Source organism: Acromyrmex echinatior, chromosome 9 (assembly GCF_024713525.1).
Source record: "Acromyrmex echinatior isolate Ae372 chromosome 9, ASM2471352v2, whole genome shotgun sequence".
Taxonomy (NCBI): Eukaryota; Metazoa; Arthropoda; class Insecta; order Hymenoptera; family Formicidae; genus Acromyrmex; species Acromyrmex echinatior.
Window position 1 is genome coordinate 12451797 of NC_141860.1, and position 13166 is coordinate 12464962.

At 33.6% G+C, this 13166-nt stretch overlaps 2 protein-coding genes across 4 annotated transcripts in view; both read right to left on the reverse strand.

The window, feature by feature from the left end:
• Positions 1 to 601: 601 nt before the first annotated feature.
• Positions 602 to 8300, reverse strand: LOC147908634 (uncharacterized). Its single transcript, XM_087409531.1, has 2 exons — positions 4385 to 8300; positions 602 to 3650 (listed from the first exon to the last, which is right to left on the reverse strand). The coding sequence occupies exons 1-2, from the start codon at positions 8030 to 8032 to the stop codon at positions 3555 to 3557; spliced, it is 3744 nt and encodes a 1247-aa protein (XP_087265657.1). The 5' UTR covers positions 8033 to 8300; the 3' UTR covers positions 602 to 3554.
• The window catches only part of LOC105149837 (uncharacterized), a 90705-nt gene continuing 85426 nt past the window's right edge, over positions 7888 to 13166 (reverse strand). For all 3 annotated transcript variants that reach the window (XM_011062531.2, XM_011062532.2, XM_087409530.1), the window contains exons 12-18: positions 12964 to 13055; positions 11863 to 12452; positions 10565 to 10811; positions 9920 to 10165; positions 9485 to 9665; positions 8971 to 9238; positions 7888 to 8025 (exon numbers count right to left, since the gene is read on the reverse strand). In XM_011062531.2, coding sequence (XP_011060833.1) covers positions 8971 to 9238; positions 9485 to 9665; positions 9920 to 10165; positions 10565 to 10811; positions 11863 to 12452; positions 12964 to 13055 — 1624 coding nt within the window. In that variant the 3' untranslated portion in view covers positions 7888 to 8025. The remainder of the gene's footprint in view (positions 8026 to 8970; positions 9239 to 9484; positions 9666 to 9919; positions 10166 to 10564; positions 10812 to 11862; positions 12453 to 12963; positions 13056 to 13166) is intronic.

Genomic DNA, 13166 nt, shown 5'->3' on the forward strand with positions numbered 1-13166 from the left:
GCTCGTTGATCGAAACGCCGACACCAAATTCGTCTCGTGTAATTGCGATTCGGATCATGAATCGGATATCCTTGTCTTGATTTGAGTACGGTGTAGAAATCGATGACTGACATTAATAGAGATAGAGTAGAAATTGCGCGATGTCTCTCTATATTTGCGCTGAGGTAAAGTTCATTACGTGTCATTAACCGATTAGCCGCGGTCCGCCGTTAAGCGGCGCGCTTATATAACTTGAGAGGGATGAGTCAAGAGGATATATAATTGCCAGAAATTGTCACCTTAGTCATCTCCAGAGATTATTTTTACCCGTATTGCATCGAGGCATATATTTCTGAGCAAAATGCAGATTTTAGCAGGAAAGAACATATATCTTTATGCTATTTCTAGCTACGATATATATAATATAAATACATATTTTATTAGATACGAATGGATTAATTTGAAATATATACTTTTAATAATGAAGTTATTTTTAATAATAATAAACACAAAATATAAAGTTTATAAATATTATGTCTTGAAAAAATAAGAGCTGGAGTAAATTTTTTTTATGCCATAAGCAACGATGAGTTTACGATAGGACTGGCGAATGATAGAAAAATTTTTATACAGCATAAAAAATAATAATTTATTTTAGCATTCAGCGGAAATATAAACGTACGGTACTGGAAATTACATCTATCTGAACGAATATAAACGAGAGTTGCACAGTTCGACAACAAATTGCATACTTCGTATAGCCAAGCATGGAAATTGGCATACGTAGTTTTTTTTATCATTTATGTATAAATCTCTCCTAAATATATTATAAAATACTATTAATGTCTTTTCTCTACCTAAAAACGCATCCAGGGAAAAGAACGATGAAATTGTTCTAGATTATTCCTTTGCATGATCGTTTTTATTCTTTCTATACGTTACTTCTAACAAGTATCCTAATTCTTTTCATTAGATATTGAATGTACAGGATATTCTCTGCACGTGACGTCTTAGTCACGATTTGCTAATAAAGAAATTTATTGTAAATATTGGATTCACTTATTAAAAATAATTTAAAGCGCAGCCTCCCCTTTAGGATGCTATCAATGTAAACTAAAATAATCAACTTCGGTCGTTATATTAAAATTAATTGTTATCATATATCACTGTCTGATGTACTTACACGAAAGAATCGTAAAAAGGAACCGCCATTCTAAAATGTATTGCTTTCTCCGAGACAGAAGACGCATTTTTTTTCAGAATGCACGTACGGAATCTGCACTTGAATCAATTTATCTATACTTCAATTAACGTTATAAAATGTATGTAATACGTATATTCAACGGAGAGATTGCTCACATAGCATTTTACAGAATCATCACTGTAATAATATATACTTACATTTATTACATGTAGTTATATATGATAATAATACGCATAGCAAGTATATGTATATGCATATAATAATACTAAATAGTACAATAAGCATTTCTAGTATGGCTAACTGAGATACGTCACTTTTAATTCGCACAATGCAGATGCACTCGCCCGTATAATAAATCATAATACTTACAATAAGTCAACAGAACTATAATTATATAATTATAGGCGCGTTACGTCTCGTTTATTGTGAAATTGCACGTTTTTTTTTTTAAAGGAAATCGCTATTTCACGATTACAGCATCATCGTAAAAAGTACTTTCGTGACGCTCTGAATCCTTATTGTATGTATAGCTGGTCAGATAAGTACTTGATAAAAGAAGATTTTACATAATCGTAATAAGTAGTTTATATTACAATATTGTTATATCAAATTTATTAAGAAACAAATTCAAAAGAGGATCAGTTCTATTACAAGAGATAAAATAATATTCGTTATTGCAGGGAACATTTAATATTGCGCGTTTTTATATTATAAATTAATCATATTATTTCTTAGTCTATGATGACTATTTCATTTAAACAACTTGAGAGAGAGAGAGAGAGAGAGAGAGAGAGAGAGAGAGAGAGAGAAGAAATATAATACAGCTTATATATTAAATTGATGTCAACGAAAGTTACTTTTTGCGGCGCTTTATATTTGCAAATGTATTAAATCTAGTCATGTTCAGACTTAAGTTAATCTTGAAACCAGTCTTGAATCCTAGCCTGGACCAGTCTGTACTAAATGAGCCGAGACACACGCGCGCAATATAAATGGTGCAACAAGTGATATCGCTGCTATTCTATCCACGTAAATTAGAGAAATGAGATACGCGCGATTTTCCCGATACACCGTGTCGTCGAAAACTTACAGGGAAGATCTCGACAATAACAGAGCTACAAGCAATCCTCTTAGAAATATGTATCTAAAATATTCACAGTGCTCAAAGCTAACGATACACGGAGCTCCCAAGGGAAGAATAGATCTACGCGAGATGAATTTTTAGTTTCTGTATAATCGTACACGTGCTCCTTTTACATGTAGTATTTTCTTTATTTTTAATCTGAAGTAGTATGCTTACAATTTTTTGAATTATTTTGAATACATCATCTAACAATTAGACGAAGTCCATTTTTTAATGTTATTTAGTTAAAACAATATTATAAATATATTATGACACGCGATTATTTGAGTAATGTATACATTGTATACGTTCAAGACAATTTTAAGATTTTTTCATTCATTATTACTATGTAACCATTATTTATTATACTTGCTTTTGTTATAGCATTGAACTAATTTTTTTAACATAATCATAAAAATAATAAGGATCTCATACACGTATAAAAATTTCCCCAATATACTAGTAATAATTCCGTACTAGATTACAAAATAAAATTTAAAAAAAAGAAGAGAGGAAAGAAATTGTGTAATGTCGAAGAAATATAGAGTATTTTACGAGTTACAGACCGAACAATTGCTTAGCGGAAAAGAAAGTATTTTTCCATCGCGTAAATATCTTTCCATAAATCGACCAAATTCGTTCACGGTCGAGAATATCCAGACCACATTGCAGTTAAAGCACTCGAGCTAGAATAGCGGTCTGTTTGCCGAGCGATTCATTGTTATCCTCAAATCCTTTTGGAGCACACGGGAAATTTGGTCATTTAAATCCAATCGTTGCTTTTATCGAAATGTGCGTGACCGGCTTATTGGATTTATGCGTATAGCGTATTTCGCTTATTGAAACATTTAGTTAAATAAATAGTTTTAATAGATACATTAATGCTATTCTTTCTCTTTAAGGTTTAAAGTTGTTATATAATAAATTTACGATATAAATAATTAAAAAATTAGAGCGATATTTTATAGCGATATGAGTTTCATAGAGAATAAAGAGAAAAGGTTAATATTTTGCGTTAAAAAAATCGGACTTTATCTTCGAGATAAAATATAAATCTAAATGTATGCAGAACTTATGTACACACGGTGTACATTAACAGGCAGAAATTACTTTTTAGCAGACATTGCAGCGTTGTAAAATCTATTCTTCAGTTGGTAGCGAAAATCAAAATGCTTACGCAAGGATTCACGCGGTACAATTTCTTTGAGACTCGGAGCAACGACGACTCGTAAAGGCTACGTGTGTTATCTATATAGTACAGTAAAATACGAGCTGTGGGGTTTCTGGTTTTAAAACGAAGCGGTTAATACCTGAATTCTGCACGTGATCTGTTACTGCATATATCTGAAAAAGAAAAAACAAACAATTTATTTTTCAAATATAATAATATGAATTTATTTTTTAATTTAAATTTTATTTATTTATTTCAATAAAACTTTAATTTAAAGCTTAGTAAATTCAGGAAAGTATTATAAAAGTATTGTGTTTAATAAAATGTGTGTTCAAGAATTTCTAATTAGAAGGATTTACAAAATGTAATATGTGATCAAGAAGTACACAAAAAATGCTCATAAACGATATAATAACACTAGTTTACAATAATAAATACATTGAAGTAGACAATATGTCTCTTATATTTTGAATGCTGAGAAACTCGCTGTCAGTTAGTTAAATTTTCCCAACACGTTAGGCTTTTGAAATAATTGAGATTTAATATGCAAAAAATGACTTTTTTGTCATTATTTTTATAAAAAAGATTAACATTATCTTAAAATTCTAATTAGAAATCACGTATTCATTTCCTCTATAAAATGTATTTTTTAAATTTCAGTATTTTACTTTTTAGCCAAGTTATATATGTATATGACGAAGGAAAGAAAAATCATTAAATCTCATTTGTTTCGAAAACCTGACGTGCTGAAATTTCGTTTGTGACATTCCCATATCCCATATTAAAAAAATTATAAAAAACATTTTGTCTGGTTTAGTAATTAAAAAAAAAACATTTTTAAAAAAATTAGTTTCATTACTATTAGATATGATTTATTAAACAATACAACTTAAATTTCGCTACTGACCTGAGTCACGGCTTTTCGTGGTCGGAGAGTACCTTCTCCGACGTACAGCGGTTTCTCCGATTTTGCAATTTCATGGACAAGCTTCTGATTGAAATCCTGTGAGAGCGGTATTCCAGGAGCTCTCCTCTTTTTCAATGTATTTGTATCGGTATCCACAATGATCCTCGCGGATTCGTCTTTGCCAAAAGTTTCTGAGTGAATTACGGTGTAGCCGCCCAGGAACTGTACCGACTTCTTCGCGATCTTAGTGAACGGCGCACGTGTCTCCTTATCGAATATATGTGAGCCGCTCTTTTCATACTCCTCCATCTTCGATCCTATTTTTATTGTTTTGTAAATTGGATTGTGGAAAGAATTTTCCGGGACCCTCGGGACAAACGTCGAAAGTTGAGTTTTGTTAGACGTTCCGGGAAGGTCGCAATCATTTGATTTAACACTTCTGCCTCCACCTTTCGTTTCCTTTTTCTTCGTTATTACTTCCGGCCGCTGCGAGTTTCTCGCAGCAAGGGGCACCGCTTGGCTCTTCATGAACTTACGCCTAGCTACTTTCTCCCTATCGTTAATTTTAGAATGTTTCTCGACGGTCGTCGCGTCGCACCGAATCTCGTAATACTTAACGAAACTCCTAACTTTACCCGGGGTTATCGTTACAACGTCGCAAAACGATTGGTCGTTACTTACGTTAGCTACGGGTGTTACGGCCCTGTTATTGTCATTATTATTATAAGGGTTTACGGAAGTAGTTTTCTTAGCTATGGCACACTTATCGCAGCTACTCGTATCCTCTACTAATACTAATGCCGACCGATTTGTGATCCTCCTTCGATCATCATCGGCCTGATCATTCGCGATTACTTCGTCAGTCTTTTCTTTGCCGCGAGTATGAATCTCCCTCGAAGCTCTTTCGCGCTTCCTGCCGTTTTCCAGGCTATTCTTGCGCGATGCATCTGCGATCGCCTTCAATTCTCTACTGTCGAAAATCTTGTTCATCGTTGTAGGTGCCCCGATGGGAATTCTCTTTTGGGATTCGTTCTCTTTATGTCGCTCGCGCTCAATATTAGTTTTCTTAAGTATCGTCTTGGGAATACGAATATCTCGTGATTTTTTAAGCTCTCGATTCTCGACCGTATTTTTTACGGGTTCGGACGTTTGCTCAATTTTTGTCTTTATATTGATCTTTTCTGATTTAATATCCAAAGAATTTTTGCTGATCATTATTTTGGAGTTATCTTTTGCAACTTTATGTTTGATGTCGCAGGATTTATTATGATTTTTAATTTCAATACTTTCATTTTTTATAATTTTCTCACTAATCGTTGGAGTGACATTCTTGAGATTTTGAGGCTTTTCCTCGATGTTTATTTTCGTAATGTTTTTTTTTTCTTTTATCATTTTCTCAACGATTGGTGTAGCGTTATCTACATTAGTAATTTTCGTATTTAGAAGAACGCTGCAAGTCTCGTTTCGAGATTTTTTAAATGATTTAGATGTGTTCTCTTTTTCTTTGGAAATTCTACTATTGATCCGGCATGATATCTTCTCATCTATCTTTGTTGTTAATTTCTTATTTTCGGGACTCACTATTTTCAATTTTATATTATTAAAATTGCAGAGAAGTTCATTCAGCACGTCATTTTTTACATCACTGACACTTTTATTCTTTGATTGCGTTGATTTTACATTCAAAATCTTGACGATCTTTTCTTCCATTTCGTTGGAGTCGTTAAAAATGTTTTGCTTCTTTGTATCCATTTCTGTCGCATTACAGAAATCACGCGAATGTTCACTTTCCGTCGTAAAATCTGCATCTAATTTCCGGATTTTATTTGGTGATTTATTAGTCGTGCTTAATTCTTTATCCATGCTTGAAGTTACAGAAATTGCCGCATAATTCGAGATAGCTGCTGAATCATCAGATAACATAGTTTCCAAAAAAGAATTTCGCTTAACTTTCACGGGAACACTCTTCGCGAAAATATCTTCCGATGACAAAATTGTATCATGGTTATTCTTGGAATCTTTGGAAAAATTACTTTTTTCCTTATTCTCTTCAAGTAATCGAGTTTGTTCGATTTTATCCGACTTGTTTATAAGATTATCAGTGGAAACGTTCTTGCTCGATTCACCATTGTCATTATGTTCGTTTTGGGATGACTCATTGAACAATAATTTTTCATTCTTGACAACACACTTCTCTTTGATGTCATTGCTACTTTTTTTCAAAAACATTTTCTCTTCTCGGTGTGTTATTTTTGTCTCTTTTTCAATTCTGCTGGCTATTTCTAAACTGTTATCTGGAACGTTCTCCACGACTCCTGAAGAAGCATTACTTTGATCCACCTGTTTTACATCGCTTGCAGTAATTTTCTCCGTTATTACGTTTTTTTTCCCGGGTTTGAAAATCTCCTCGCTAGCCTGCACATTCCGCGGTATCAAATCAAAATCTTCCTCCCGAATTTTCTCGCAATTAACGTCATTATTTCTATCGTTACAATACATTTGCGGAATCGCCTTTAATTTCACGTCAACCTCGTTTACTTCCATTATAAAAGAATCGTCTTCTCCCGTCGCGGAATTTCTTTTGTCGACACTCGACGTGTATGATTTATCTCGTGCATTGTCGCACCAATCTTTTACATCTGCAAATTCCTCTCGGATTTCAGTCAGTTTCACGGAAAGAACGGCGCTTTGTTCGCCGGCCTGTTCATTGTTGAGAATGGATTCGTGGCTCTGTGAACTGTCACACGGCACACTAATTTTTACATTAGATTCGCGTTTGGACAGGGAAGAACTTGGCGATTCAATCATGAATCGTACTTTCGTACCTACGCGACATTTCGACTCGTCACTATTATCGAAAACATTATTATAATCAAACGATCTCTTATCATTTACTCCATCATTTTCGTTCGTGCTATCTTCGAATCGGTACTCGTCAAACTTCCGAGCGAAGTCATCGTCAAAAGGATCTCTCCATTTGTCTAAACACTTTTCGAATGGAAGACTCGTTGTCGTCACACGAAAACAGACGCTGTTATCATCCAATATGTGCGCTTTCGTCGATTCTTTCTCGTGTAAATTTTGCGAGTTCTTAGGACCTACAGAATCGTTTCTGTTCCATGTATCGGACACTATATTTTCGAAATCGTGCAAAGTGAAAAAGAGCGGTGGATATTTGTCGATTGCCTTCTGCTTAGATGACGACGCAACATTGCGAGAAGATGATTTCGTTACGATCGATGGAAATGGCGGTTTCGATACGATTGACTTTGGAATTGGATCATTATTTGCGCTGTTGCTTGATGAGTTGTCTCTTATGGATGTCGTATTGTCACGACGTTTTACTTCGATCATCTTCGACGCAGTGACGCGATTCTCGCGATGATGTTGCTCTGTGTCGGCTCTTGGACAGTTTGCCGAAATGTCGCATTGCGGCTGGAGGGTTTCGACATATCCAGAATTGTTTCGTCGACATTTTTCCAGTAGAAGCGGCGGCGGTGAACGTTTTTGCTGAGATATCGCGATGTCGTTCGTGGTTTCCGTTGCACCGTTGCTCGCCACCGACGATTCGATCGGCGCAATCTTGATTTTACGTTTCGTTCGTCGCGGTGGCACAGGTGGTTCAGTCGAATTTCCGTTATCTGCCATAGAAAAAGATTTGGGATTTTAGAGAAAGATTCTTCAATTTCGACAGAAGATTTTGAAAAATGAGAGATTTCAATAGAATTCGAAAGTGATACATTATTTATGACATTGCTGTTACATTTGTTACTCTTACAATTGTACATAATACAAATGGTGAATATATGTTTAGCGAACGAACTTAAATCTAAAACTTAAACACGAGAAGGTAACCACGACGGCAGACTGTCCGAGACATACTAAAGATGATTCCTTAGGAATGACACATAGATTTCCCCTTCCTGGGACACGGTCAATACCAATGCTTATATATAATTCCTAAGTTTTAAATTCATGCTAGATGTAATTTCATTAAAGTCAGGGACATGAAAACATTACGTAATGTTACTTGAAAAATTCAAATATATTTTTTATTGCAATATAAAATTTGTTGTACATTATATAAAAGGTATGTGATATATTGTATATATATTGTATATTGTATAAAAAGTATATATGAAAGCATATGTTATATAAGTATCTTATTTAAACTTTGGTAATTTAAAGAGACAGATTTAATCAACAAATATTCTATTTTATTTTGTAAAATTATATTAAATCTGCTGAGAAGTAAAAAGATTATTCTTATTTTTGCAGTTTTTTCTCAATATTTTTAATTTAAACCGACCAAGAGTAGCGAAAGTTACGAACTTTAGTAGCTCCGACAAGGGCTTCGCTAAGTGGATAACAACAATTCGATTACACTCGAAGCGAGGGCTATCGTATGTTCGGTACAATCATGTATGGCACAGTGGAGATAATAGTCTTTTCGCAAATAGAATTTTCTATGAGATTCCGTCATATACAATCAATAACAATGGAAAATGTAATAATTCGTTGAAAGATTTTTACGTCGACAAAAATTTATATATAAATACGCGGATTATATAGATATAATCACTTACCTAAATAAAAACTTGGCGACTTGTCCTACTGATGTCGAAATCTTCTATAGATAGCAACATGCTGGCAGATTTTAGTGCGTTATTGTCAACGAGATCAGTCATGTACAGGCTGTTGGTATTATTGTGATTGCCCATAGCGCTGGATGCGGCACTACTATATGCGCTTGAAGTGTTCTGCACCGACGCTACATCCGTGGTTTTCTGAACGATCCACTTGTTCATCATGCTGGACGTTTCTGCTTCTGATGACACGTCGAATTTGATATCACTGCGAACGAGATGGAGAATAAAAGAATTAAATCTGGATATAGCGAAATTTTTTTGTGTGGAATAAAAATGATTAATCCGCGAAATTAATCCGTTGTATTAATTTATATCAGTTCAACAAGCAATATAATATGCTGCAGTCTATGCATAATTTATCCGAACTATTCGTTAAATAAATTTTTGCGAGACAGATTTACAGTTTTTTTTTAGTAAATTATTAATCAATTATATCGCCTGAAATACTCACTGTAAGTAATTGTTCTCTACAGAGCCCTGGTCTTGGTCGTTTCTCGTTTCTAAGTTTTTTCGAATAGCAGGCTGCGAAAGAACCAACTCAACCGTTTCGGACGAGCTCTGCAGCATCTTCAGAGCATCTTCATAGCGAAGGTTCAGTAGATTCTGTCCATTTATTGCTACAATTCGGTCACCTGTCGAGAAAAGTTTAATTAACGATATTTAATTTTGTACATCTAATTAAATTTGCATCTATTTGTGTTACTTTCTAATTTAAATCTATTTATTTATTTATATATTTCATTATATTGTCTTTTTTCAATTTATCCATTCGTTATCATTATAGTTAACTGCAATGATGCATTGTAGTTCATTTTAACTATAATCTCGACTACGAGTCAGATAGACGCTTTTATCTTGAAGCAACATAAACATTTTACTTTCGAACCTTTGTTTACGTTTCCGGCCATATCGGCTGATCCGCCAACGGAAACTGCTTGAACATAAACGCCACCGTTATTACCCTCCATTACTTGCAAACCTATGCTACCACCGTGGCCGCGTTCCAATTTGATCGTATGCAAAATTCGTTCTTCGGCGAATGACAGCTCTTCTAAACGAGCCATTAAAGATGCAGATATCGATTCGTCTTCAGGAATCCGGAAAGTTTCGTCGTCAGTTCGTATATCAGCATCTATAGAGGTAAAAAATAATCGTGAATTTTATTATAAAACTCTTATCCCAACAATGATATTTATGATAAACGTAAATAACGCAATAATAAATGTAAATAAAATGTTTGTAAAAATTATTTGTAAACAACAATGAGAATCAGCTATTCAAATATTTAATTTATTTAAATAAATTTATTATATAGAGTTGCTTTTGAAAGTTTCAAGAATTCATAAGAATATTTTTGTATCAAAATGACTCATGTTTTGAACTTGTAGAATTTGCTGTAAGTATTTAATCACAATGTTAGAAATAATTTTTAATTACATAAACACAATTAAAATTATTTTTATAATCATTAATTATTATAATTATTTGTATAAAAGAAATTTTCTTATGTGAAAAATATATTATTACTTACTCAACACGTATGCTTCCGGCATGGGTGATTCGGTAGATCGTGCTGATAGTGATTGAATAGACGATTCGGTATCAGACTTTAGAGACAGTGATTCCGTATCGTCGGTAAGCGCGGTATCTTTCTGAACTAAACTGCTGTAAATCGCTCGCGTACCCATTTTCACACCCAATCGACGCGGCAAGCTAGGTGTACGAAGACCACTCGATTGCTTCGATGCACCATAATTCGGTAAGCTAGAAGCTTTCATCTAGAATGATAACATTGTCTTATTAATAGAGAAATAATAAATAAATATCTAGAAAATAATTAGATTGAAAGTTTAATAGTAGATTCGAATATTAATAAATAATGAGAGAATAAACAATAATAAAATTTACAATAAAGATTAATGAGAGTACGGCACAGTGCTTCGTGCGTAAAGCTGCATATTTTATATTTAAGTTAAGTAAGTCTTAGGGTTAGTAGTTTCAGCTACATTTCGAATCATTTTCAGTGAAATTTCTTTAGATTCCACTCTCTTATCGAGGTAGAACGCTACTTTAATATAATTCCTAATCTTTTATATTGATTGGAACTTCGGATAAAGACCATCAAAAGGTCAAATGGATAGTCCAAGAGCGTAACAGTACAAATTCTCTTTCAGAAATAAAATACAAAACTACACAGTTATGTTTGATAAATAAAAAAATAAAATTATAAGCGAATCGAAAGTTAGAAATAAAAGAACAATTTCATTTCTGAAAAATTTTACTTTCAATTTTATTTCTTGGCTTATTCAACACAATGCGGTTTTTTATTTATTTTATTTATTTCTGAAAGAATTTTTACCCTTACGCTTTTGGTCCTTTGGTCTATTTGAAACAATGTTCATCTGAAGTTCCAATCAGTGTGAAAGATTAGGAAATAGCATTGAACAACTTTATTTGGAAGCGTTAGATTTAAAGAAATTTCGTTGAGGATGACTCGAAATGTAGTCGAAACATTCGACTTTATTGTTTAACTGAAGTATATACGACACTTTGCGCACGAAGTACCGCTCTGTACTTTAATTAGCTGACTTTATTGTACATTTTATTTCTAATATCGAGAGTCTTGTTACATTTTCTTTTATTTAAATAGTTAGATCCGTATTCGGAACATGCTTTTATCAATAAACGCTTGCTTTTATTTCTAACATTGTAGAATATATGTAACATAAATGTATGCTAAATTCACGCTAACATTGTTATAAGCATGTTTTGAATATGGAATTAAAATGTAATTGATAAAATGTATAAAATATAATTGATATATACTACCTTTTGCAATGTTTTTTTAATGTCTGACACATTCCAAACTTCGTCCGGAACAGGGAACTCCTTCTTTCCTGATAGTCGAACTTTATTAATAGCGGCGTATAGTTCTTCAGGATTGTTAGGTTTATCTAGCTGATTAATGTTGTTTGACATAACTTTTGGAAGCGAATATGTACATTCGGTTTCAGCCTCGCTGTCTAAACCGGAACAGCCGTAGAGTTTATCATGCTCCGATTTTGTTTCTTTGGGTTCCAACAAAATCTTGTGCGGTATGATTAAACCTCTCTCTGATTCATCCTCTGTGTCTCGCGATTGACCTTCTGGTTCTAATCGCACGTTTACTTGTGCATAAAGAGCATCCTCTTCGGATGAATAAAAGGCGGGTTCGCGACCAGCGTCCTTCGTTGCCGTCACTACAATTGGGTCTTTCTGAGGATTTTCATTCTCCTTATTTTGGTATTCCTCTAATTGCATCGGATAATTTATTCTCTGCTGTACTTTAACCACGCTCGCGATTGTTATCTTAGTTTTACTATCGAGGCTCTTGGGTTTTAATGGTGTAGGTTTTACTTCCGTCAGGGGTACTCCAAATTCTAAAACATGATGTAGATTGATTTTTTCTAGATATCTTTATATAAATGTTTCAAGAAAATAACATTTTACAAAATTTCTTTGGAGTGAAATCTTACTCTATAGAATGAAAATTGAGCCAGTTTTGAAAAAGAATAGCTCAATTTTCAATCTTTAAGAGTGAGGGAGATTCACTTTAAAAGTTTTAGAGAGTATATTAATTGTTATACTTTGAAAATTTAAAAAATTGGACAAAAATAAAAAATACGAAAAAATAAAAAAAATATAGCAATTAAAATATTAGAGTTAAAAAAAGTTTTTAATGATTCCTGTCAGATTATCCGTCAGATAATCATCGCTGAAAATTTCGATTCAATTATTCGCGATATTTACATTTTAAGATTTCCATAAAAAAGGAAGATCAACATCCTTGCGATAAAGTGTTACAATTTAGTTAGTTTCCTGTCTTGAAACTTTCGTGGAAAGTTCTAAACATTTCAGCAAGCTTAATCGGTAGGAAAGAGCGCGTGTTACCTTTAGCGAGGCCTTGAAGTGACGTGAGCTCCGAACGAAGTCTGAGGAAGAACTGATGATGCAGGGATGTGAGCTTGAAGGCGAAGTAACTTCTAGAAAATAGAAAGATTCTTTATGTAAACGTCGTTATTATAAGCTGATAGAGGAAGCACTCAATATACATTTTCGAAGCGTTCATCGACGTTCCATTTAAAACTGTTCGT